This window comes from Mauremys reevesii, linkage group 2, assembly GCF_016161935.1.
Source record: "Mauremys reevesii isolate NIE-2019 linkage group 2, ASM1616193v1, whole genome shotgun sequence".
Lineage (NCBI taxonomy): Eukaryota > Metazoa > Chordata > Testudines > Geoemydidae > Mauremys > Mauremys reevesii.
The window spans coordinates 231,917,818-231,943,656 of NC_052624.1; the positions used below are offsets into that span (position 1 = coordinate 231,917,818).

Sequence of the window (25,839 nt, forward strand, 5' to 3'; positions counted from 1 at the left end):
CCCCCAAACGCTCCCGCTCCAGAGCCTCCCCCGCTGACGTCACTTCCTGTCGCGGGGGGAGGCTCTGGAGCGGGAGCGTTTGCGGGCATTAAATTGAAGCAAACAGAGGCCGGGGTTCGCAGGGCGGAAGAGGCGGAGTCTGAGTAAAGAGCACGCGCGTAATGTTGACGTCATTCCACCCGTACTGCGGTTACTGGCGGCGTGGGGCTTGACGTCAGTTGCGCGCGGGTTTGAAAATACAAAGCAGGGCCGCGGTTGAGCAGCCGGGAGCGTGGCCCAGTGGGGAGATGGATGGGGACGGGGAGGGCGAGGTGTCCCCCGGGCTGTTCGCGGAGACGGAGGCCGTAGCCGCGGGCTGGATGCTGGAGTTCACCTGCTACGCGCTGTGCCGGCACTTCCGGGAGGGGCGGACGCGGGACTTCGAGCGGAGCCGGGACACGGCGCAGGGTGAGAAGGGCTGAGCCGGGGGCGGTGCTGCGGGAGGCGGGTCGCGGCCGCTCCGTGATTGGAGCTTTTTGTGTCGTCACAGGTGTAGCGGCCGCTGCAACAACCGCTACAGGTGCGCGGGCAGCGCGCTGGGCCGGGCCGCGTCTCGTGTTGCCGTGGGGAGGCTTCCCCGCGCGTGGGCGCCCGCCCGAGCGTGGCCACACAGGGCCCCGCCCTGAGTTGGCTCTTGTCGCCGACGGAGCTGTGGCCCCTCCCTGCTCTGACCCTGGCCCCGGTGCAGCTCGCCCCCCCCTTAGGATTCCCCAGTCTCCGGGGCCGAGCCCCCGGTGCCACTAACGGCCCCGCTCCGCTCGCTGCCGCAGCTCAGTCTCGTGGGGCGCTCTGCCGCAGCACTCCCGGCCGCGCTGCTCTTCGCCGCAGCGCTTTGTTGGAGCTGGCTGCGCCCTGGAGATCTCTCTCCCCCCCCGCCTCCGCCAGAGGGCCTCACGGTTGAACGTTTTTCCTTCCCCCGATCAAGTCAAAAAGTGAAACCTGGGGAAAGGTGCCGGGGAAAGGCTGCCGGGAATGTGCGTCTCAGGCCGAAAGGCGCTTGTCCAGTTCGCTACCTTGCCTCAGGCAGGAGTGAGGTTGACAAGAGCCTTCCCAGTTGGCAGCTCGGAGACGTCATCTTGATTTTCCCACCGAACAGTTCACTTTTCCGTGGAAAACTCCGACGAGCTTCTAGGTAGCGCTTACAGTGAGAGACACTTGTGAAGAGTAGTTTGGGCGTTCCCCAAACATTTGTTCCAGGGTACAGACTCTTGTACTTCACTGTAAGGATCAGATCTGTGGGCATATCTACATTGGAAAGTTGTTTGGGGTTATGTTTTTCCAGGTTAAGTCATTTGAAACAACTTATTTCCAAACCAGTGCATCCACTTTAAAATGTTTAAGAAGCTTCATTTAAAATTTAAATTAAAATGCAGAGGCCCCTGGACTGGTGGCCAGGACCCAGGCAGTGTGAGTGCCACTGAAAATCAGCTGGCATGTCACCTTTGGCATGCCTGCCGTAGGTTGCCTACCCCTGTATTTAGTCTAAAAGATGCACACACTAAACAAACAGGCACACAAGTGCTGAAGTGCATGAGCATCTGAACGTACTGATGAATCTCACCCCCACCACTGGCACATTTCAGGCTATTAGAAGATAACAGTTTAAAGATTTGACACACTAAGATGAGAAGAAAATGACTATCTGTATCAGAATGTGTTACAGAGCACAAGGAAGTATTCAAAAGTTTTAAAAAAACAAACAGGAGAAAAGGATGAAGTTGTGTGTGTGCTACAAATGGTGGTGGCCCAATTATTAAATGTAAATATTTATAGGCTAATAGTTGTAAGCCTACAAGAATAAACCATTAATTCACATGAAAAGTTTTATTTGGGGATTAGAGAGGTTGTTTTCTTAAACTCAGAGGTGGAATTGTGTTTTGAGTTCTGTTTTAGTTTTGCAGCAAACCACCATTGATGAACAGAATTCAGAGCATTAGTCTACTGAATACTTTTTACCCCCACCTTTCCATCCACCAAAATAAGCCATAATATTTACCCAGAAAAACTATTAATAGTTTTTTGCACTGATTTTCACCTGTTTTTGTTGTTGTAATAAACACTGATATTTTCTCAGGAATAAAAACTGAAAATGAAGGGCCCGAGAGAGAGAGAGTGAGTGTGTGTGTGTGTGTGTGCGCGCGCCTTCATGCGATCGTTCATTCTTCCTTCCCACCCCCAAGCATTCTAGGAGTGCCAAATGGTTCTTGGAGAAATTCACCAGTCTGGTGTAGTCAAGATCTGAGAAGGACAACACTCTAACTGCTTCCCCTATCTCTGAGGATATTTGCTGAGAAACTCAGGGGAAGGGTCATAGTGCATAATCAACTGAACATGAGTTTCTAGTGAGATGCTGGGCTAAAAAGGCTAATGTGATTCTTGGTTATATAAACAGGGAATATTGAGTAGGAAGGTTGTATTACCTCTGTGGTGATCAGACCAAAGCCAGATACTGGAATACAGTTCTGGTGTCAGCAATTCAAAAAGGATGTTGAAAAATTGGAGAGAGTTCAGCAAAGAGCCATGAGAATGATTAAAGGGTTGGAAAACATACCTTATGAAAGACCCAAGGAGCTCAATCTCTTCAGCTTATCAAAGAGAAGGTAACAGAGGAGCTTGATCGGTTTATAAGTACCTACGGAAATTTGATTGTAGCAGGCTCTTCAGTCTAGAAGACAAAAGTATAACAAGGTCCGGTGGGTGGAAGTTAAAGCTAGACAAATTCGGACTAGAAATCTGCAAGTTTTTAAGTGTGATGGTAATTCACCATTGGAACAATTTACCAAGGGCTGTTGTGGAAATCTTTTACATTAAGATTGGATGTTTTTCTAAAAGATGTTTTGTATTTCAAGCAAAAATTAATTTGAGGAAATTCTATGGTCCGTGCTATTCAGGAAGACGAGTTATAGAATCTATGAACCAGTGCTATTTGTGTCATGTCTCTCAAGAGAGAAACTATGGACCAGCAAAGTTCTCCAGTCTTGGTTTAAGCAACCTAAATGTTGTATTTCTGGTTTTGGTATAAACAGTTTTCCAACTTGCTGCAATATTTGTCTGAAAATCTTGCATTGAACTTTTATTATTCTAGTGTCTCAAAGCATTTTTAACAACTTCTGAAATTCTCTGTTCTGTTTAGTTTAAAGTACGTTGATCAATTTATACCCAAACAGTATGTCAGATCTAACTGCAGTTCCATTCAGTTTCATGTAAGTGGAAAGTGCTAATGTACAGGAACAAGGCTCTTTCTGTCAGAGTTTGAAGGAAGGAGAGAGACGGGAAGGAATGCAAAAACCACGGTAAAGCAGTGATCATAGCTATCAATAATAGGACTTATGGTTGAGAGCTCTTCCCTTCTCCACTCCCTTGAGAAAATTCCACATATTTGCCTCCTTCCCCAGAGCTAGATAGAATTCAAACTCTACTTTGCTTCAAGCTAAGGTCAAAATACACTCATCAAACCTGTACTGTGCAGTTGTAAGTCAAAGATCTGGAAAAAATACAGCTGCTGAGGAAACTGGAATGTCTTTCACACTTGAATAGGTCCAGTGCAAAGACTTAGTTTCCACTATGCCTCCTACACCTAGAGAAATACAATTCTTACACATTACCTGTACTACAGTTATTTGAAATCTAGCTCCAATTTTCTTTAAAATCTTCTGAACTCTGGCTCCATCTACAGGATACAGTAGCTAAGGAATGCACTATTTGTATTATGGAAATCATTATCTACGAAATCTCTACATTACAAATGTAAAACTTAAAGTATTTGTATTTGAGACAAAGTTCTAGTTTGTCTAGTCTGTTTTGGCTGAGATGAGGAAGGCCAATGAAGTAGTGAGAATAAATTGTGGAACTATGTTGCTATACAAAACTATATTTCTCTAGCTGAAGTCTAGAGTTACAGTAGTCCCACTGCTCTTGCTCCCCCTGTCCACACTGCAGTAGAATTGTAAAGGAAGCCTGGAAAGCACTACAGTATTTAGAGCTGTGTTGGGTAATAAACCAAGGGCTTTAAAATAAACTAACTTGTAAACGCTATTAAATTTGTAGCACCTGTTCCAACTTTTCCCATGGGCCATGACTTACTACTGTAAGCAAGTACATTAATTTGAATCTTTTCCTTACTTAAATACATCTTAAGTAAAATAGAATGACCACTGTCACATACAGTGCGGTCTAGTGATGTTAACACTGGGTTTGGGAGTCAGGAGCTCCCAGATTCGAGCCCCAGTTAGCACAAAGTACATACTTAAGTGCTTTGCTGAATTGCTGTTTTCTAATCCCGGCTCTGCCTTTGATGCTTGTGTGGTCTTGGGCAAATTACTTGACCTTGCCCCACCCCTTCCCATTTTACTTTTCTCATTTGACTACTTACCCTTTGTTGTGAGGGTTCATTAATTCAGTTTGTTCTGCATCTTACAAATAAATATGAACTTTATTGAGGTTATATGCACTGTAACTTTACCTTGCTGTTTTATTTTTTTAATACTAAACTGCACGTGCATATTAAACAATGTTACAGTACCACCACTTCCTGAATCTGGTATTTTTAGCCCAAAGAAATATAGTATATGTCTCCTCTTTCTACTTACTTGACTCACCCTGATTTGGTCTTATATTTCTAATTCTAATAAATCTGTTTAGACTGATGGTCATAATGCCATGGTGCTTCAATTACTTCTTTCCAAAAACTACTTTCACCCTAATAGGTATAACGGTAATATATATGCCCTCCTTTCCTTGTGAAATGTTGCAAGAGGATTTCCCTTGCTTGTGCTTTAAGATGTTGCTGTTGCTATGGTAACACACTTGCTTTGTCAGTCAAATAGCTACAATGAATTTTTTTTCTGGGTAATCCTATTTCCTTTGTTCCTTGTCTCTGAGGTAGCACGTGGTTTTGGGATATTACCAAAAAGTCTTTAAAGTCTCCAGTTGTATTTTATTTATCTTGCTTAAGATTTTGAGCAAAACAAAAGCTTTCATTTACATGTGGTATTGTGCGATTCTGAATTTAGTTAATATTTTACAGAATATGAACCTCTGGTGTGCTCTGTCACTTCTAGTTGCTGCTGTAAATCTCAAGTCATCTGTCTTAAATATGAACTTGATTACATCCTTTTTGTAATGGAGAAGAAAGTTATTTACTAATGCACTTTTGAAAATGACTGTTAATACTTTTTTAAAGATTTACATTGGTTAGACTAGTAAAATACTTTAAATCTGATAGGTATGGCAAGTTCTGTGCCTCTCTTACCTCTATCCACAGTGTGGCACTGCTGGAACAAAACTGATTTAAGTTTTCTTTCCTTTTTCAGCTATTATTAATGGACTGTCCAAAATAGCTACTCATCAGAGGAAAACAGTGTACCTGTGTCAGTTTTTGACACGAATTTCAGAAGGAAAAACACTTGGTAAATATTTCTCAGTTAACTCTCTCCTCATTTTTTAATGTAATTCTGATTTTTAAAAGGTTATTTGGATGAAGCTGATATGCTTTTCTCCACTCACGTGGCATGGTGCACCAGATGAGTTCTTCCTTTCCTTCCTCCTCCCCCACTCCCCACTTTTCTTAGTAACTGTGAATAATTAAATTGCTTTTCTTAGGTATATATTTTTCACCTGATTACATTCAGACAGTGTTCAATTTTTTTCTTTTTAAATTTAGTGTCTGTTTTTCCATTATCAGTACTGAACACTCCCATTTGGCCTATCCTCGGCCCCCAGGGTTTTTACAGAAATGTTGGTAGTGATAATAGACTTGGGTTGCAGGGGATTCACCTGTATACCCTTCTGGATGGCATCTTGATCAGAGCTCCATCACAGTGAAGAGCACAAAGGGACACATCTTGGATGTTGAATCTCCTCCAGGCATAAAGCTTCATCCGTGCCAGGATAAGTTCTCTGGTGCCATCCAGTATTACATTTTCTTGTTGCAAAGCCACAGAATACCTATCATCTCGCTACGCTTCCAAATGCTAGGATTCCTGGTGTCGTGCATAGGAATCGCTCCATGGGCACAATCACTCATGAGAAGTCTTCAAGCCTTCATAGTAAGGGTGTGGGACCACTTCCTCAATCAAATATGGGTTCCTTACATTGTCGTGGGCTGACCACCACTGTATGCAAAGGCATGCCTATCTGCCTTCCAGATCCTTTAGTCCTCACAAGCACTGCAGATTCAACAAGTGTTCCAAGAGCATAGTGCATATCCCAGAAATCAGTGCTGGCAGCCTTGTCTATACAAGAGCCTTACTGCATGTTCCAAAACTACAGGGTGGTGGTCAGGACACCATAAACCTTCCTTCATTCTGTCCAAAACTACAACATCCATCTGAAAAGGCATGGCATACTTAGATTTTCAGAGTTCTTCTGACAGCTATCTCAAGCATACAGAATCCATGAGAAGCTTGTGCTCCTTGTTTGTGTCCTTCCACTCAAAATTCCAGGGGTCCAGAGCTTCCAAGTCCTCCATCGCTAGGTTGATTAGACCAGAGTCTCTCAAACTTTGCAGACTACTGTACTCCTTTCAGAAGTCTGACTTGTTTTGCATACTCCCAAGTTTCACCTCCCTTAAAAACTACTTGTTTACAAAATCAGACATAAAAATATGAAAGTGTCAGTGCATGCTATAACTGAAAAATTGCTTACTTTCTCATTTTTACTATATAATTCCAATTGATTTTGTAATATAAATATTGTACTTCAGCATATAGTGTATAGAGCAGTATAAACAAGTCATTGTCTGTATGAAATTTTAGTTTGTACTGACTTCACTAGTGCTTTTTATGTAGCCTGTTGTAAAACTAGGCAAATATCTAGATGAGTTGATGATGTACCCCCGGAAGACCTCTGTGTACACCTAGTGGCACACGTACCCCTGGTTGAGAACCACTGGATTAGACTGTATTCTGGAAGCTTACAAATCATCCACAGGGATCCCTGAAAAGATCAAGTCACACTCCATGAGATCTTTAACAATCTCATGCGTGGGACGAGCTAGTGGATCCACTTCTGAAATTTGCAGAACAGCCACTTAGTCTATAGCTGACACCGTTTGTTAAGCACTACAAAATGCTTTCTTTGGCAGGAAGGTGCTGTAGGCAGTGGCCCAGAAATAGATTTCTTCAGACTCTTATAAATGTCAAAACAGGAGTTTTTGAAAGGCCACTAGTTGCAACTAAGTTGTAAGTTTAGTAGTAACTGAAGCAACAATATTGAGAGAGATGGAAATGTATGTTTATAATAAATATTTCTCTATTCTCTGAAGTTGAAGGCACTTCAGTTTTCTTTGAGTCTCCAGCTATGCTGCAAGTGATATTAAGTGTGGCTGACTTTAAAACGTCTATTTCAGGAGGAATGATAATCTGTCTATAGTTAAGAAAGATACAAAAAAAATAGGGGAAAAAACCCTTCCAAAACTAAGGAAGATACTACTCTGTATGCAGTATATGCAGAAGAGGGTGAGTCAGAATTTAATCAGTTGAAATTAAGAGGCAAAACTGAGCCAGATTCCAGGTATATGTAAACTAATGTATCCAAAATAAATACAATTCATACAAGCAATCATATTTAAACTCAATACCTATGAGCAAGAATACTGAGCTAATCACAACACTGAGAAGTATAACTTGCTTTAAAAACAAAGGCACAGTAGTGCGGCCATCAGTATGTGGGGAGGGAGTTCAGTTCCTGTTGTGTTTTGCTAACATTGAAAAGACTCTAATTCAGCTCTGCAGAGCACATTTGAAGACAATGTGAGACAGCAAATCCTCCACACACTGAAAATATTTTGAAGAGATGTGAATTTTTTAAAACACTAATACTCATGCACAGTTTAAAAAAAAAAATTACATAAAATTAAATATATTTAATGTGATAATTTCAGCTGTTAGGAAAATGGTGTCATGCTATTACTCTTTGCCACTTCAGAGGTAGCTTTTTCTTAACTTTTTTCGTTTTCTCCTTAAGGTTGTCACTTTGAAAGCGATCAGAGAATTTCACCTTTGGAATCTGCTCTGTCAATTTGGAAATTGCTTGAAGAAGAGCAAAGCAAACCAGATAACCTGCATGAAGATATTCATCGCTTAATTTTGATTCAGGTATATGCATTGATCTGCATAAATGTTTTGAACAATCTAGTAATTCACATACTCAAAAGAAAACTGCCCGAGTTCTAGTTCAACTTACACTTTATATGCAAGTGGGATGAGGTGTAACTTCTGTTGAAACCGTAATTGAGAATTTCAGGGGAAGGTGCAAGGTATGCCACACTAGACAGTTGTTGGATAATCTGCACTTGCAGAAATTTCATAAGTCAACCTCAGTTGGGGGTGAATAAGTCCTCAGGCATGGGATCATTTCAAAACCTTTTTTTTAGTATTAACTATTTCTGAATAGTTCTTGCCATCCATATAAATGTCCAGTCATTCTTTGAATCTTGTACTTCTTGTTTGTTTCTTACAGCAAAGTACTTACCCACACTGTACCATAGCTAGATGCAGAAAAATAACAGAATATGCACCCCTTTTTAATAAACTCACTTGCTCTAAAATAATAGTAAAAACAAATTTCTCCCACTATAATATCTTATGGGGACTCAGTTAAAATCTGAATTTAAGTTTTAAGTAGGAGACCTATCTTACTATAGATTTGTAAAGCTGGATAAATTTAAGTTTTTTATACTTCCAGATTTCCTAAATGGTATTGCATTTTAGTATATCTTGTAGATATAATTTATTTACCCTCATTATAGGCTGTAGCCGTCCACATAGAGAAAGGATACTTTAAGGAAGCTACAGAAGTCCTTGAAAGACTATTTGCAGAATCGGAATCAAATAAGGTAATAATGGTAACTTCTGGGTGTCTTGGGGTTTTTTTGGAGGGGGGGATAAATATTTTCACCTTTGTGTAGAATATAAGGGGAGGGGCAATAAAATCAGGCTGTTTAGCTTGGGGTTTGTTGTTTGCCATATTCACTCTGACAGCTGTCTCAGTGAGAGGCGGCTGAAAGTAATTTTCCAGGAGTAGACAATACAGCTTTGTCTAGATTAGAATTTCACCAGCATAACTGGAATTCAGTGAACAATTTTAGTGCTTCAAAAGCAGAAATAGAATCCACCTCATTCCTCGTAATAGTTCTTAGTAAAGAGCAATAAAAACTTTAGTCTCTAAAGCAGATTATACTCGTCATACTCATGGGGAACAGATTTGATCAATAAAGACTTCTCATTTTTATGTAGTTTCTTATGAGCAGAAGCACAGTCTAAGAAGAAAAAGAACTTTTAGTAAATATTCAATCGCAAGCCAGGCATGTGATAATTGTGCTGAGAAACAAGGTAAATCCATGCATTCCTCTACATGGATTGTGATGGGTTCCATAGCAACTTTGCATTTCCAAGAAACTTGAATGCTTTCTAGAAGCCTGGAACCTGAATTTTATTCTGGTCATACTCATGAGTTTTCCACCTGAACCATTGTAGAGTGCTCTATTCACTTCCTCTCTTATAAGTGATATTTCCACTTTTATGGGGGTGTCAGTTACCACAAATTGCAGCACAAGGAGGAGTTGGAATTTAAAGCTATGGCAGCTTCCATAACACGAATCTGTAGTACTGTGTGCAGGATTTGGATGGCTGTTGTCTGGAGTTCAGGTCATATCTAGACCCAACTTTTTCTCATTGCTTTAGTACTAATTGGCTCTTCTTTTTCTGAATATTACTAACAATTGCTAACCTCTTTGAGTGGTAATTTGCAGAGGCAATAAAAGAGAAAAGAGGTTATTTACTAACAACTGGAGTTCTCTGAATTGTCTATTCCACTCTCCTTTTCCCCATTTCCTTGGAGTTGTAGGATTGGCTTAAAGAAGGTGAAGAGGAAATAAGGGTCATTTGGAAAGTTTTGGAATCCATAGGTTACAGTTTAATGTTCATGCAACCCAAACTCCTTGAAATGGTTCTGGAATTCATAAGGCATGATACAGAACCCAAAATAAGGATCTATGTAGGCAATACCTTCAGAGGACTCAGTTACTAGTAAATAGCCTTCCTTGTACATTTTTGATTGTCATTCCCAGCCAATGCACAATAGATATTTGAGAAGTGATATTAAGCATATTATAAAATATATTTGCAGGTGTTGCTTATATAGTCAGATACAATACATGAATTTTTGGTATATTTCTGAATTTTCTTTGTTATAGGCTTTAAGAATGAAGCTGGCCTTAATTATTAATGGGAACAATCCAGATCTGCCTTTTCTTCAGAGCTTCAGTTATAATCTCTTGATCAATAAAATCAAGTCTTACATTGATGTTTTCTTGAAAGAAAACTCAACAAATTTTCTAATCAAGGTATGTTGAGTAAACACAAAGTGGATAAACTAATAAAAATGGTGCCTGCTGAGGCAAAATAAAGGGGGTGGAAAAAGTCCAGGAGATGAGTTGAACTAGAACAGTGCCTTGAGCACTTTTAGAGAGAAGAGCTTTACATTGCCACATATGGTTCTGTTAATAAACAAGGCAAAGCATGTGCTTGAGAGAAGAATAGTAGAATAAATTTCAAAAAGAACCTACAGAAAATAGATTCTTAAAGTGGGAAACAAAAGTATTGCACAACAAGCTTTGTTTTGAAAGAAATACGAGAAAATAAGAATTGTATGATTAAAACTGGATCCTTTTAAACTTGCGTATGGGTAAGAGGACCACTTTTTCTCATCTAGAACAGACTGCTAAAAAAGCATGAAATAGCTAGTTACATTATCTTTTCTTTAAGTCTATAAAACTTCTAGTATTATACATCTTAGATATTTATTGTAAATTAACATCAGATTAAAGAAATTAATTTTCACGGAGATAGAGAAACATTTCTTATCCTGAAGATGAACTGCAGTAGGACACTTTAATAAAGTCCATTTTCTTTTATGTAGATATTGAAAAGAGATGTTAATGAAAACTATACCTAGTCAGCAGTGAGGGAAAATTCTTTAATGTGTGCTTTTATAATTGAGAAATTCAGAGGATTGCTTCTAAACTGTGTGTGGTATTTAACAAAGTTAAAGAGAGGAACAAGTTTTTAAATCAATAAATCTGAGCTTCTCTAACCTTTTTTTAGAAGCAGAGACCCAGAGGAGAGCATTCAAAGTATTAAGTACACTTAACGTATTCAAAGTGGCACTGTAATATGGGGGTCTTTATCTGCTAGTGACCCCTTGCAGGACAATGGGGAACTACGCCAACCTGTCTCCATTGTTCATTATGCTGTCACACCCAACTCTGCATTTGTCAAGTCATTGTCAAGAACTGACCCCTCCTGGCCAGGTCTTCAAAAGTTTCTGTCCCCTTTAGGCTAATAGGGAACAGAAGTTGTGTGACTCCAGTAGGAGCTAATCAGTCCTAATTGTTCTGGAGGTAGGAGCTTCTTTTAAAGAGACCCTGGCTAGGGTAGGTAGGGGAGCCCAGGTGCATCCACTCCACTGGGTTCCAGCCCAGGGCCCTTGTTAGTAACAGCCAGCACTAGCCCTTCAGACTGTTGTTGTTCCCTGAGTGACTTCCTACCTCTGTAGTCTTCCCCAGCTTCTTGCCCTGGTTCTCCCCTTTCAGTAGGTTAGTTTGTCTGTCAGCTTCTCACCAGTATACTGGAGGGATCCTTTCTCTGCTATCCCTCTGTCTCTGGCAGTTGCCCACTCCCCCTGCCTTGCAGCCCTTTTATCCTCACAGCTGCTGTGGGGCTGCCAGTCAGCTCTGGCTGAGCAGTCAGTTGCTTTGTTCTAAATTTTTTTTAATTGGTTAAAAAAATTCAGATTTCTGCTAGGGCACCAAAGAAAATACCTTTAGATAGTTCCCTGCTGTTGCTATGTGTCTCTTCAATAGAGGTGAGACAGGAAGACCCAGGAGCTCCACACCCAATGTTCTGAGGCCCACAGTATACCACTCCCCCTTTCCTACCCATCCCTGTTAAACTCTTCAGAAGCATCACTGAGGGTAGTGCTTTCAATGTCCAAAGTACTTTCTGTTACATGCAGAGGAATCCTGGGGAGCAAACAGCCCACTCCTTCCATTGCACAGTCAGCTGCTTTCCCCTCCTACACATATCCACGGACATGCCTGTACTTCCCTGGCATAGAGAGGTCCCACAACTCCGTCACTTGGCTACATTGTCCCTTGGTACCATGCAGGGAGGTTAGTAGGGCAAAGGGAGTGCATATGTGGGTCAGAGTGAAGGGTGTCTGTCTTGACTACCACCAAACTCAGAATCTTCAGAAGTGCAGCTGCTACTGCTATTGGCGAACTTCTTGCAGGGCCTTGAAAAAAGCGAGTAGGTAAGCTGTGCCAGAGCAATGAATAGGTAGTGTTATCAGGCTAGTACTGAGACAGGAGGGAGTGCCATCAAAAAAATCCATCTGAATTCATACGCAATAAATGGGGGGGGGGGTGTAACTTTTTTTTTTCTTCCAATTTGGCAGTTACAATCTCACGTTTTAACTTTAACAATAATAGGTACAACATTTGCAGGCACAAACATGATTTTCAAATGTGTCCCTTTAAATTTTCAAACATCTGACACATTGATGGTTTTAAATAGCTGACTATTATTACACTTTTTCTGCTGCTCTCTCCACTTGCCTATAAGCGCACACATATATCCTGATTGCCTTAGATAAAATTTGTTACTGTTACAGCCACACCAAAAGTGTCTGCTGTACATGTCGTACCAATATTCTTAAATTCTGATCTATCAGATATTTAGTTTTAAATTTAAAATGGCAAGAAAGCCAGTAGGATCTATTCATACAAGCAGTACAATTGAATCTGCCTTTAGAATAACATTTGCTCCCTTAGAATTGCTCTAACATGCATCCCCCACATACCCTTGTTTGTTTGAACATGTATTGTGTAACTATTAATGTACATAGCATCAAATGTGTTCCTCTCTTAAAATGTCTTTGGTTATTGAACTTTTGATAAGTGTTCTGATGGAACTCTAGTTCTAAGCATAACCTAATAAATATATTCAAAGTAGCATTCATCTTAATGGCAAAATGTTACTATTAGAAATTTCTTCAAAGTAACTACTTTATTATACCTAATGTGTTGTGACAGCTAATACATGTTACTTAACTGCAATTTGTGTTCAAATAAATGCATCACTTGCTCTTACAATCCTCATAGGCAGCCACAAAAGAGGTGGAGACTAAAAGATTGGAAGCAACAATGTCACACAATAAACCTGAAAATACTATTGAAACAAATAATGAAAGTAATTTGGAAACAGAACAAAGGTTTGTAACTCAGCATCATACCAGTAGCCATATAAGAATTTATCAGTGGTATTTGAAATTAGCTTAGTGAGTAAAATGTACTTTGTTGTGGGTGGCAATTTGTGGGAAAACTCTATCTATTTTATTTTTTTATTTTTTTAAATCAATGTTTTAATACTCAAATTTAAGTGAGAGATGGAAAGAGACTTGTCTATTATAACAGGAGTTAGTGTTTTATTTACATGATATAAGCAAGATTTGTTTGATTCTTTTAGTGGTAAATGGAATTCACACAATTTTTATGTATAATATATTAACCAACTGTAGTTGTTTTTTGTTTTTTTTAGTAGCATGGGAGATTCTCTCTATTGTGGGATGTGAGGTTTTTGTAGGTGGGAGCGGGATACAAATGCAAGAAACAATGTGGGACCAGGTATTAAGGGGCAGGATGGGAGCAGGATTAAAAGAATAGTCCCATGCAGGACTCTACTACAAGGAGGCAAAAGAATTCTTCCAAAAGATAATGGCCAACAGAAAACAAGTTGGTAGGGCTTGGCACGGACTTGGTAAGTATTTGAAGATGCACATTTTTATCTTTAACAAATCTTGTCAGAGACAGTTGTGACAGTTTAAAAACATTGAAATCTATTTAATTTTTCTTTACGCACAAGCTTTTTTTAGTCCTGCCCTTCAAATTCAGGGCATACTGGCATATGAAGAAGAGAAAGCAGGGAGACAAGGGTTCCATGCTCTGGTATGCTTCTGCCAAAGTGGAGGGGAGAAACCCATCCCTAGTTCACTGATGACTCTAGTAAATTAGGTTGTCTGTCTACTAGTTGTGATCATAGTGTAGAAAGTAGTTGGGTCTCTTCCAAACCAGTAACCTAAAAAAATGATTTGGAGTAGAGCAAACGGTTTAACTTCTTAAAGCTTCTGTTTGAAAGCACTGACATGTTTTTAATAATGAGGGATGTTGTGGAAGTTTGACTAAACTTGTAAATTTGGATGCCATTCACCTTTCTTTCTGACTGAAGGTGCTGTGGTGATTATTGAAATCCTAGATCTGCTACAAGTTCTTTCTCACTGAGAAAGATGGTGGGCTAGAATAGATGATTTTCATTGTGGATGTAGACCTCACTGCTACTGTGTTATGCTTGATCTGAACATTTCACTAAGGAAGGTAACCTGGATGCAGATTAGACTATATTAGTGAAGAGTAATTGTAAAATGTTTACATCTGTTGAGAGAGAGTGATAGAATACAGGATAGGGAAGACTTAGTTGAAGAATACAAATGGTTTCCATGAGTTGTCTATAAGAAGGATTTAGAATTATAGTTTGAAAATATGGGCATACTACTCTTTGAAGGACTTGTTTATAATTAATATTTCAATTTTAAGCATGTATTATATTTAGTCACATATTCTTGTGTTTTGGTGGGCCGAGGTATTGCCACCTGTTTTTTTTTTTTTTTTAAGGCTAATAATGGGTCTCTAAGGAGGTTAATGGTTCTACATAACTAACCTTTGTATACTTTGTTAGAAGCTTTATTAGAGAGGGTAAGGTCACTTGGCTAGACAGAAGGGTTGAAGTCTAGGGGATGACTTTTGGTTTTTAAACGTTTCTATCTTACTTTTTTTTAAGTAATCTAGAAGATCGGAGAAGTATTGGAAATGAATCATCAGAGAATGCAAGAGAACATCTAAAAAAGTAAAGAACTTTTTGTTGCTCTGTCTCACTAAAGCTGGGTGAAATTTTTATGGTGAATGGTAAATTTGCCCAAAAAAATCAGTTGTTTGAGGCAACCAAAAGTCTGAAAATTCAACCCAAATTCTTGAATAGTCTTGGATGATTAAATAAAATGAAGAAACAAATTTTGAAAAAGTCAAAACAGCTTGTTCTTCTGCGAGCGATGGCATGTGTCAATTCCACTGTAGACTTGTGTGCACCTCATGCACAGATATTGGAGACTTCTCTTTTACTCAGCAGTACCCATCAGGGCTGCTTGAAGGCTCTTTGTGGCCACATGCCACTGCATGCTGGTTTAAGAGGGCAGAGGTATCCCTGATCCCCCTCAGTTCCTTCATACGGTCAGTGATGGTTGTCCAGAATGTACTTCAAAATGGTAGAAAACCCTCAACTAGAATCACTTACCCACCCAAGTGGAAGTGCTTCTCCATTTTGGCTCATGAGAAAGGTATGTCTCCTCACAAAGCATCCCCGAAAGCTGTGCTGAACTACCTTCTAGATCTAAAACAGAATTTGACCATTAGTTCAATAAGGGTACATTTGGCTGTTCTCAGCTTTCCATATACTGGAAGATAAGCCCCTTTTCTCCTACCCCATTGTTAGTCAATTTCTGAAGGGTATGGCCAGATTATACCCTCAAGTGCAGGATCCATCTCTCCAGGGGACCTTAATTTAGCCCTGACTAGTCTAACGGGACTCCACTTTGAAACTTTCGTGACTTGCTCCTTCCTTCACCTTTCCATGAAGGTAGTATTCCTAGTAGTGATCACCTCAGCCAGAAGAGTTGGTGAGCTCAGAGCTCTAGTGTCAGAACCACCTTATGCAGCTTTTAAAAGAATAAGGTTTATCTCTGTCCACACCCAAAGATTCTTACAAAAGTAGTCTCAAATTTTCACATTAACCAAGATATCTGCCCATGTTTTTTCCAAAACCCTATCACCATAAGCATGAAGAAAGACTTTACTCACCAGATGCGAGAAGAGAATTAGCTTTATACCTAGTGCACACTAAATCTTTCCAAACTTCCTTATCAGCAACCATGACAAAGAGCTGTAGAGTTAAGGGCAATCCACTTTCCTCCCAGAGAATCTCCTCCTGGATCTCTCTGCATCCATTTGTGCTACCAACTGTGTAACAAAACCCCACCATCTCCAGAACCAGCACATTCTACTAGAGCACAAACAGCTTCTGCAGATTTCCTGGCTTGAGTACCAATTGTTGATCTGTGTAACGCAGTGACTTGGTCATCAGTCCACACTTTCACTTCTCATTACACCATTGTCTGTCAGTGCACAGATGATGCCAGTTTCCATAGCTGTTTGCTTGTGAGCCACCTACAGTGGAAATGACATGTGCAATCACTCAAAGAAGAAGAAACGGTTATTTACCTTTCTGCAACATTTTGAGGTATATTCCACAACCTGCCTGCCTTCCCCTCCTCTATTGGAGTCAAATGGGTACAAAGAAACAGAGGCGTTGGAGTGGCTCTGCCTTATACCAGCACACAATGCCACGCGGCAACAGAGCGCTCTCAAGCTGCCGCAATGGGTACCACTGGGAGGGGCGGGGGAGTGGAAATCTGACATCTTTGCGAGAGGGCGTGAACACTCCTCTAGTGGAATGTACATGTGCAACACACCTCAAAGAACAGCAGTTATGGAAATGTAGATAACCATTTCTTTTGAAACTTTCTAAACCAACAGTTTTGAAATGTCACTTCAGATTCATTTATTTTGACAAGAAAAAATGAAAATTCAGTTTGTTTGAAAAAATTATTTTCAGTTCAGTGACCAAACCGAAAAATCAGCTTGCATAGCTGTCACACACATATTCTGAATGTTTCAGCAGGTCTAGTTGTTATATCTTGCAGGTCACACAAACGCCTTTATTCCTTAGCACAGAACACCCTCTGGAAGCTAGAAAACGTGCCTTCTAATGGGATAACAAAACACAGGAAAACCAGTTGTCTTCAAAGTGAGTATACTGTGGCTTTCATTAAGACTTGCGGTACACAGAATGCAATATAACTATTCACAGATAAATTATCTTGATACTCATGGGCTTTCAAAATATTACCTCTATATGACTGTTTTCCTCCCTTGGAATTTGCTACTAACTTGTTCAAGTACCCCACCATTTTTTGTCTGCCTTTGGAACAGGAAAGCAGCAATCACGGTGCCTCAAGACTCTGCCTGATTTCAGATTTTGGGGGCCAAATTCTACAAATTTTAGCTCTTAAAGTTTTAAAATGATTTGAGAGAACAAACCAATCAAAAGATCTAGGAAACAGTTGAACATGCTGTCCACTTCATGATTTTATTTATAAGAAAGCAGTTAGTAGTGCCTGTCCTGGATCTCTCCCCAGGGTAATTCTGGGGAGAAATACTTCATTTTGTGGGGAGAGGAAGAACCATCAAGTAGGCAGTGACTAGCTTTTTAAAAAAGACAGCTGTGACAAAGCTGCACAGATTTAGAATGTTAAAATAAGCCACAGGGGAGATGGGTAGGTGGACAAAGGTGCATGTAAATAGTTACAAGGTAGATTTTTGTACTGTTTTAATTGTAGTAATGGAGAAATGTTTGAATATTTAATAATGCTATTCAGAATTCTTGTTTAAAATACAAGTAAAATTCTTCTACTAATACAATCTCTTACAAATGGCCACTAAATTCCTGTAAGTATTCTTTTCTGAGTACCCCCAACAGACGGTCAGATTCTCCACTGTGCTTATCCTGTATAGACACTTACAATAGTCCAAAATAGATGTAAAAGGCTAACAAATCAAATAGTAGTAATCTACACTCACTTTGTTCTTGCTTCTCACGGGTGTAAATGTTACAGTGGAGAATTAGGTTCAGAATGTTGACATTTATTGACCTTTGTGTGCTTAACTTATTAATTTAGGTCTCAGTGATTTGCACAACATTGAAAATGATGGAAAGTCCCTGTCTCACAGGCAAACTGGCCGAAAGAAGCAGGTGCGTATTGGTTTTATACTGTAAATGGACCTAAAATTAATCTACAAAATGTATGGGTATTCAATTACAGAAAATATAACATAGCATTCTTTCCAACTTTAGTTACTGTGCAGTATGTAGCTAATACTCATGAAACTCAAACTTGCAAAGTGTATTGTTTGTTGCTATTTAGGGTTTTAGCGTCCTGTATATCTTTTTTTCAAACATACACATTTACAGAAAACTAAGTCATGAATGAAAAACTTTAAACTAGACAATACCTAATTTACCTTATCTAGGTTATAGGCGTCAAGACAGCAGTTCCTTGCAGGAGCTTTGAACAAGCCAGCATCAATGATTTTGTCACACAGTGGCTTAATGTTGGGCTGTCACCTTTGGCCTGGGCTACACGGGGGTGGTTTCGAACTAAGATACACAACTCAGCTACGCTATTTGCGTTTCTTAGTTCGACTTACCTGGCTGTCCTCACGGCGCGAGTTGACTGCCGTGGCTCCACCGTCGACTCCACTTACTCCTCCTGACAGGCGTCGATTTGGTGATCAATTTATCGCGTCCAGATGAGATGTGATAAATCGATCCCTGATGCATCGAACACTACCCGCCAATCTGGTGGGTAGTATAGACGTACCATTAGTGAACAAAGTGCTCCATTGTAAGGGTGAAAATACATAATTGGAGTTTTCAAAGTAAACCTATTACAGTGGTCTGATAACAGGCAACTTCCCATAATGCTGCATTACATAAAGACCTGATCCATGAAGAAAATGTAGAAATCTGTTTGTAGTCACTCTTTTAAAATGCTAGTTACATCACTGACACAAACTAAAGTACCACCTAACTTTGGAAAACCTAGAAATGTGAGTTTAATATAGGGATGTTTGCTTGGGAACAAGACTCTACTGTTCTGAAATAATGCATCTGGTATACAGTTAACTTTCTGAAATGGCTGCCATGATGGCCTTTTAAATAAATCTAGAATATAGGCTTCAGTTTTCAACATAGAGGAGCACTGAAGAGAGAGTCAGGCAGCACAAGATTGTCGGAAATCTTGTTTGAGTCTCCAAACTGTCATTTACAACAGTCTGACACAAGCTGATTCATCCTTTTTATCTTGAGTTAATCAGGAAAAGATGAACTTATTTTTGTGACTCAAATTTTTAAGAATAACTAGAGAACAACTTTTCTATCAGTTTACTGTAGATATATGTCCATCTAGCACCTTTATTCCTCCCGTCCTTAACAGCCTATGTCAAAGTACTGGTTTAAATTTACAGGTACAGCCAATCCTCAGATTAGACCATCTACTAATAAGAGATCCATTGTTAAGCCACCAACATACATACCGCAGAGACTAATGTGGTGCCTGTTTCCATATCTAAAACACTGAGTTGAAACGCAATTTACTTCAAAGCAATGATTAACTGTGGCAAAAACTTTACAAATAGTTACGGGACTGACAGTCTCCTTAGAAGCTACAAATGTTTTATCAAAACAAAATTTTAGAGGAGCACATTGTCAATGTATCTGTTTGTTTGCCTTAAAATATTTATTCCCTTCTTACAGAAACCTAGCCAAATGGCTCAAAGCCAGTGCCCCCTTTCCTCTTGTTTCGTTACTGATGAAGGTAGCAAAAGCTGCCACTTTGACATAAAGAATATTGGCACATTGCCACATGATTAAAAAAACCAAAACAAAATAACTTGTACTGCTCCTAGTGCTAAGTTTTCACTCCCCACTAATACAGAAAAGCTGTATATATTATCAATATTTTATTCTTTGCTATGGTAGTTGTGCATCAGTAGTTAATTACAAACCTTTCCCAGACTTGTGCTGACTTCAGTGATGCTCGTGCACAAATACCTTAGGAAGACCAGGAAGCTATGATGGTTAAAGTTGTTAACTATATAGTTAAGTCAACCCCATTAAAAATGCAGAAACCTAACAACATACGGAAACAGATAAAAGTTCATAGGGGGTGGGAAAATTTTGTTAAATTCCTACATTCTTATAAAGAATGAAAAGGAAAAAAAAATCAAATTCTATGTAATTGCTCTCATGAACCAATAGAATTCATACTTTATCTCCTTGCTATTTCTGTGCAGTAGTCCTTGTCAATGGGATCTCTAATATCAATCTTACACAGCAATGTTTTTGGTATTCCAGAAAGTTGAGTCTGCTCAGCCACATAATTGTGGGTTATATAAGACTGTCTGCATGCATGAAAGAATGCTGTGAATGTCACAAAGGATTGTTGACTTTTAGAACTCCCTTTTCCATGCAGTTCCTCTTTCAATGTTGGCTTTCTTTGCTTTTGTTTTGTAATGGCATTTCATTGCAATGGTTCAGTGCCCGTTTTCAGCTTTTCATAACAACGTTTTTCAGTTAAGCTACATACTTCAGTCTGATGCAACACCATTGAAAGGAGAATTCTTTCTAATTTCTAAAGCCTTTCAGTAGTAAATTGAACTCTACAGATGCAAGTACCACTTACTTATTTAGGGTGCTAGAGAGCTCCTTTTTTGTGTGAGAAGTCCTTTAGTGAAATCAGTGGGGCTTGCTGCTGAAGCAAGGGATCCAGAATTGGACCTTTTATTTATTTGTGTCAAAGAAGAAAATTCAATTTTGGGGGGGGCGGGGGAGGGTGTTTGCGGGGATGATTCAGCTTAACTTGCAAGTATGTGTAATACTTGTTTCCAAACATGAGCAATTACATGTAAAGGATTTAAGAGGAGTTTGTAGTACCTTATCACAGAGGATTTAAACTGTTTGCTTTGCTTTTTGTAACTATTTGTCACCAACTTTTCAGTTGCTGGCTTGCTCTTTTTGTGGCCAGATTCACCATTTGGCTTAACGGGTGGTAACTAGCAGCATTAACCTGGAACATCTCTAGCTCTGAACAAATCTAAGCTATTGAGTCTCTCAGTGTTTGTAGAGTCCTTCATCCTATGTTTCAGGAATGAGCTTTGGAAGGGGACACTCAAACTGTATGAGGAAGCTTGACATTTTAAACTAAAATCCAACTTATTTGAAGTAAAAATAGAAATATTTTTAGGAGAGGAACTTTTTTAGATTGTAAACTCAGGGTGGGGGCGGAGTCTGTGTGTGGTGTGTTTTTTTTTTGTTTTTGTTTTTTTTTTTACAGCACTTAACATAGTGAGGCTCAGGCTTTGCTAGCCTATTGATACCTTCTGGATGCTATCACAATGTGATTTTTAAATAATACATACGGATAAGAAAGGGTCTGGTGGCATAAATCATGTAGTTTATTGTACTAGCACTGCTGTGGTTATCCTTCTGGTAGCACTTCGCGAATAACTCACCCTTACGGGGTTATTCCTTTATCACTAAAACTCTTTATGATCCTGGGGTGAAAAATGATGACTGATGAGAACATTTTAGATTTACATTACAAATGTGTTCACTTTATGAAAGAACAGGGCAGAAGCAGAGGGAGGGAGGTTCCAATTCTGAAATCTGCCAGTTATTGTTACTGCTGTTGCCTAGTTGTCTAGCAGATAGAGAATGCATCGTGCTATAAGGATATGCCAGTTTCCTACTCTAAGCAACTTAGTGTTACCTAAGATATGTTACAGCAAGGGATGATGCAAACAATAAAATATTTGAATGAACAAGATAACAGTAAAAATTAAAAGATCAAGGGGTATATTTTAGTTCCCTCTTACTCTTTCTGTGTGGTTTGAAAATCAGTTTAATTCATTATACTGTATATAATGCTGTTTGAGAGACTGGTAAGGTTCAAGAGTGGACATCAGCATTGGAAGGCTAGCTAAAAGTGAGTCTTTAGTATGGCTATAAACTTCCAAATGGCTGGCTTTATTTTTTATGAAAGAAATGGTACCTGTTAGAGCTATAAAACTGATTCCATTGGCTTCCCATTTGTTTCTGGGTGGGATTTGAGATGTCTGAACCTGAAACATAACAGGCTTTATAGTTAGTGTTTTAAAGGTTGGCCCTCTCCATGCTTTACCCTGAAAGTTGAGATCAGCTGGGACACTTGAGCTGACAGTTCCCCTAGATTTGTATGTCTTGAGAGCAGGGAATTCCCAGAGGAAGGGCTATGTTCTAGATTTTGCTTCTCCTATTTATCGTTCCATTTGTCCAAAAGAGAGTTAAGTTGCTGTAGTAGTGTATTACAAGAACATTGTGCGGTGGATTGCTTTAAATCACCAATTTTAATCATGATTTAAATAAGTAAGCAGGGAACTTTGATTTAAATCAATCTTTTGCTTTTGTACTTTTTTAGTTATTTCCTAAGAAAGGTTGAGACTCAACATGTTGGAATGGTTACCAACCAATGATTTTTCATCTAAACATAGCCTTTACATTAAGTTTGGTATTACTTTTTACTAATCAGGAGGACACACCATATCTATATACACTTGTTTAAGAAATATATCTCATCTTTCATTTATTCAGATTAATCATTTTTATATTTAAAAATGGTGGATGTATTTCTTTTTTTAACTTGTGATTTGAGTCAAGCTCTAGTTGGATGGAAATTCTAATGATTAAAATTGCACACACAAAGACATTTTAAATAGTTTTATTTAATACAAAAAATCATAAATATGCTGGATACATAAGGTTTATCAAAACATATTTTTCATTCAAAACTGATTAATAAAACAAAGTATCTGCAGTTAGTAAATTGAACTGATTTTCCTTCAAGATTTTAGAACTAATAGAGCTCATCCTCTCACTGATCATAGATCAGAAGAAGAAAGCTTTCATGGTTTGAAACTCCCAGTTGTTTCTTGACTCTGAATAAACTTTTCAGTCACATGGGCTGCATGAGCAGTTGTGCAGCACCACCACATGCCAGATACAGAAATGAAATGGCGTCCTCCAAGCAGTGTGACCTCACACAAACCACACGTACAAGGTCCTACTGTACAGAGTACACCATTTTGTAACATAAAGTGACATCCTCCATGCAGCATGACCTCGCACACATGGTATGTGAGAAGTCATGCCATGCAAAGGATGCCATTTTGTAGAGAAGGTCTCTGGCATGTGCAGTATTTCACTGCAATGCTCTCTACGTTCCAGGCAGCTGCTGCTGCGGGAGTGGACACCATGGGCACCAGAAGTGGCCCATTCGCCGCCAGTTGGGCCACCCTGAACTAATAATTGAACTGAAATAGTTGAATAAACTGAAATGAAGAAAATATTCTTTCTGCACATACAGAAGAGGCTACTGCTGCCAGAAGTTAGTTTAGCACTTCAACAAAGTCTGATTCCAGGTGCTTAGCCTGTGACTTCCATCAGTTTTTTTCATTGATCTTCAGCAGAAAATTTGTGCTGCTTAATATTTTTAGTTTTAATTTAAATTATTTTAATAGATTATAGGAAGTTTCAAATTGAATTTTAAATAGGTTTATTTTAAAAGTATACTCATATTTAAATTAAAAAATCCATTTTTAATTTTTTTAATCCTGGATTTTTATCCAGCCTGATTCAGTTAATACTTTGGTCTAATTTTTGTTGTTTTTTACTGTGTGGGTGCTAGGTGGTGGTGGTGCTGGTGTCTAGATGACCTGGTTGTACCGTCTGGTCTTTAACTCTATGACTTAAGACTTTTTTTGAAGGTTGAGTTGAGAGGGTTTGTAGCTTCATTGGGTTTGGAAATTATTTTGTCATATTTGATAACTCGATGCATTTTGTATGTTTTTAATTTTGTACTTGTGGGCCTATAATGATAGTTGCATTAATAGCAAAATACGCTAAATATACTGCTGTAGTCTTAAATTAGTTTAGACATAACATGGTCTTCTGGTTAGTGCACATGACTAGATGTCAGATGGGTAGTTGCTTTATGACCTTGAGCAAGTTGCTTACTGCTCTGTCTTAAATGGAAATAATACACCCAAATAAAATCCTGGATGAAAAATACTAAACATATGAAAAGAACTAACATTTGAAATGCCATTGGTGTTGATACACAGCATCTCCTTTTGATACTTATTTTTCAGGTGAAACTCACACAAATAGCTACCTATGTATTGTATTGGCAAGTACTGTTTAATGTTCTAATGGTCATTCTGTATGTCGATTTAATATTAGTCTTGATCATCACTGATAAAATTTTCAAGAGCCTGCCTAGCTTAGGCTCCTTAGTAAATTTTGAAAGCCTTTGGGTCATTGGGTAGAATTTACAAAATGCACCTATGTCTTTATTATGTGACATTCTATGTGAAACTTCAGCAGCCCAAATTTATTTACTCTAAAGGGGTATCTACTTATTCTTTAACGTTTGAACTGGTAACCTTTAGACTGGATTTATATAGCCTCCGGTATTGTGGTCCTTGAAAGAAAATGACAAAACCAACCTAGTGACTGGTTTAAAAAGTTTATGCTGTCTGACAGTTTGAGCAAAATCGTGTATAACTACCAGCACTCCACAGCAGATGTACAGCAACTGTAATCTTAATGCTTTGTTGGTAATGTGCAATAACAGATGTGTGTAAATCCTCCAAACCCAAACAGGAGAATATCTCCTAAAGTATCAGATGTAACCTGGAAATGTAGAATTGACCTACCTTTTAATGTAGCATTATATGAATGCATGTAAACTAATAAGTGACATATAAATATTTTCATACATTTCTGGTATTTATACTAAATGTGTCATATTAGAACTTTCTACATAAAAAATTTAGTGTACAATTCTCTTTTTTTCTAAAGCGATGGACTTGGGAAGAAGACAGTAGACTGAAGGATGGGGTAAAGAAGTTTGGAGTGGGAAATTGGAATAAAATTCTGATTCATTATGACTTCAACAACCGAACCAGTGTCATGTTAAAAGACAGATGGAGAACTATGATCAAGAAAGACATTGTTTAGTTGGACAGTGAGAAGTAACTTCAACTCTTGCACCACTTTTCCCATGAGAATAATGTTTGGACACCTATCTAGCTTTTCCCAATAATTTTGGTTATAAAGTATTGTGAGCAGTTTAAGTTGATATAAAATAGCTTCCTCTGTGTGAATTCATTAGTAATGTAAGACTAATGTTTCTCTCTCAAAGAATGTATATACTATGAAAAGCAATAAGTGATAAGATTAGGAGCTTACGTTATATCTTTTTTTTCCTTTAGAATGTTTTTTAATATTTTGAATTTTTTAATTCTGCAAAGCACAAGGTACCGTAGCTTGTTAGTTCTGGTAGGATAAGGTAAAGTCTCAACTAGCATCCTGACAGTGGAACCAGAACAATAAAAGGTATACATCTGTATATCCTCTCTTGAGTATAGATATGTAACTTAACATAAAAGATGGCATTTATCTGTATAAAGTGGATGTTTTCACTCATGAAATGTCAATGTTAATTTGTAAAATACTAATTGTGTAATATTAAAGATGTAAAAGGTAAACTGTATTTGTAGCCTTATAAAGAGATGCATCTTTTCCAAAGCATTTAGTGATTCACACAAGCCTTTTTGGTGTGGATGTGTGTGTGTGTGTGTGTGTGTGTGTTCGTTCCTCAAAGAGAATCAGATTAAGGTAGGTCATGCAGCATCAATGTGATGTTTTTGATCTCTGTCCAGCATTTCATTCTTGAGATATCTTGGTCAAAGTGGCTTGTACACTTATTTATCTGCAGGCATGACTGCACAAAAATCTTGAATTGCTAATTTAAGATACTTTCCAAATCGTCTGCAAGTGTGTGGGTTTTTTGTTTGTTTTGTAGAAATACTCACTGCATTACTCTTTGTAAAGATGCCATTTGGAAGTTCCCTACGCTGCTGGCACAACTGAAAATTAATCTTAGTTCTTTCACAGAAAAGGAAATTGGGGCGAG

At 38.8% G+C, this 25,839-nt stretch overlaps 1 protein-coding gene and 2 long non-coding RNA genes across 6 annotated transcripts in view; 1 reads left to right on the top strand and 2 right to left on the bottom strand.

The window, feature by feature from the left end:
• The window catches only part of LOC120397449, a 139,644-nt gene extending 127,970 nt beyond the window's left edge, over positions 1-11,674 (bottom strand). For 2 of the 3 annotated variants that reach the window (XR_005593803.1, XR_005593806.1), the window contains exons 1-2: positions 11,588-11,674; positions 2,591-2,704 (exon numbers count right to left, since the gene is read on the bottom strand). This is a non-coding gene — a long non-coding RNA (uncharacterized LOC120397449). Of the gene's footprint in view, positions 1-978; positions 1,183-2,590; positions 2,705-11,587 lie in introns of those variants that run through there. The other variant, XR_005593804.1, reaches the window with a different exon arrangement.
• On the top strand, positions 133-25,416 carry TERF1 (telomeric repeat binding factor 1). Of its 2 annotated transcripts, none has more exons than XM_039523289.1 (10): positions 133-447; positions 5,352-5,447; positions 8,005-8,135; positions 8,789-8,875; positions 10,235-10,384; positions 13,202-13,311; positions 14,934-14,999; positions 16,909-17,012; positions 17,944-18,017; positions 24,698-24,883. In XM_039523289.1, exons 1-10 carry the CDS (start codon positions 288-290, stop codon positions 24,746-24,748), a joined length of 1,029 nt encoding a protein of 342 aa, XP_039379223.1. In that variant the 5' UTR covers positions 133-287; the 3' UTR covers positions 24,749-24,883. The 2 variants fall into 2 exon arrangements, with proteins under 2 accessions (XP_039379223.1, XP_039379222.1); XM_039523288.1 differs by having other exon boundaries at positions 138-447; positions 24,723-25,416.
• LOC120397451 lies at positions 16,125-20,204 on the bottom strand. The gene is made up of 3 exons (XR_005593808.1): positions 20,094-20,204; positions 18,473-18,623; positions 16,125-16,372 (listed from the first exon to the last, which is right to left on the bottom strand). It is a non-coding gene; the product is annotated as an uncharacterized LOC120397451 (long non-coding RNA).
• Positions 25,417-25,839: the final 423 nt, after the last annotated feature.

Bases quoted from the DNA above. Each gene is read 5' to 3' on its own strand.
- TERF1 (XM_039523288.1), top strand. From the start codon at position 288: ATGGATGGGGACGGGGAGGGCGAGGTGTCCCCCGGGCTGTTCGCGGAG. The intron at 5,448-8,004 runs GTAAATATTTCT...TTTCTCCTTAAG, and splicing joins TTCAGAAGGAAAAACACTTG to GTTGTCACTTTGAAAGCGAT. The intron at 17,013-17,943 runs GTGAGTATACTG...TTATTAATTTAG, and splicing joins GAAAACCAGTTGTCTTCAAA to GTCTCAGTGATTTGCACAAC.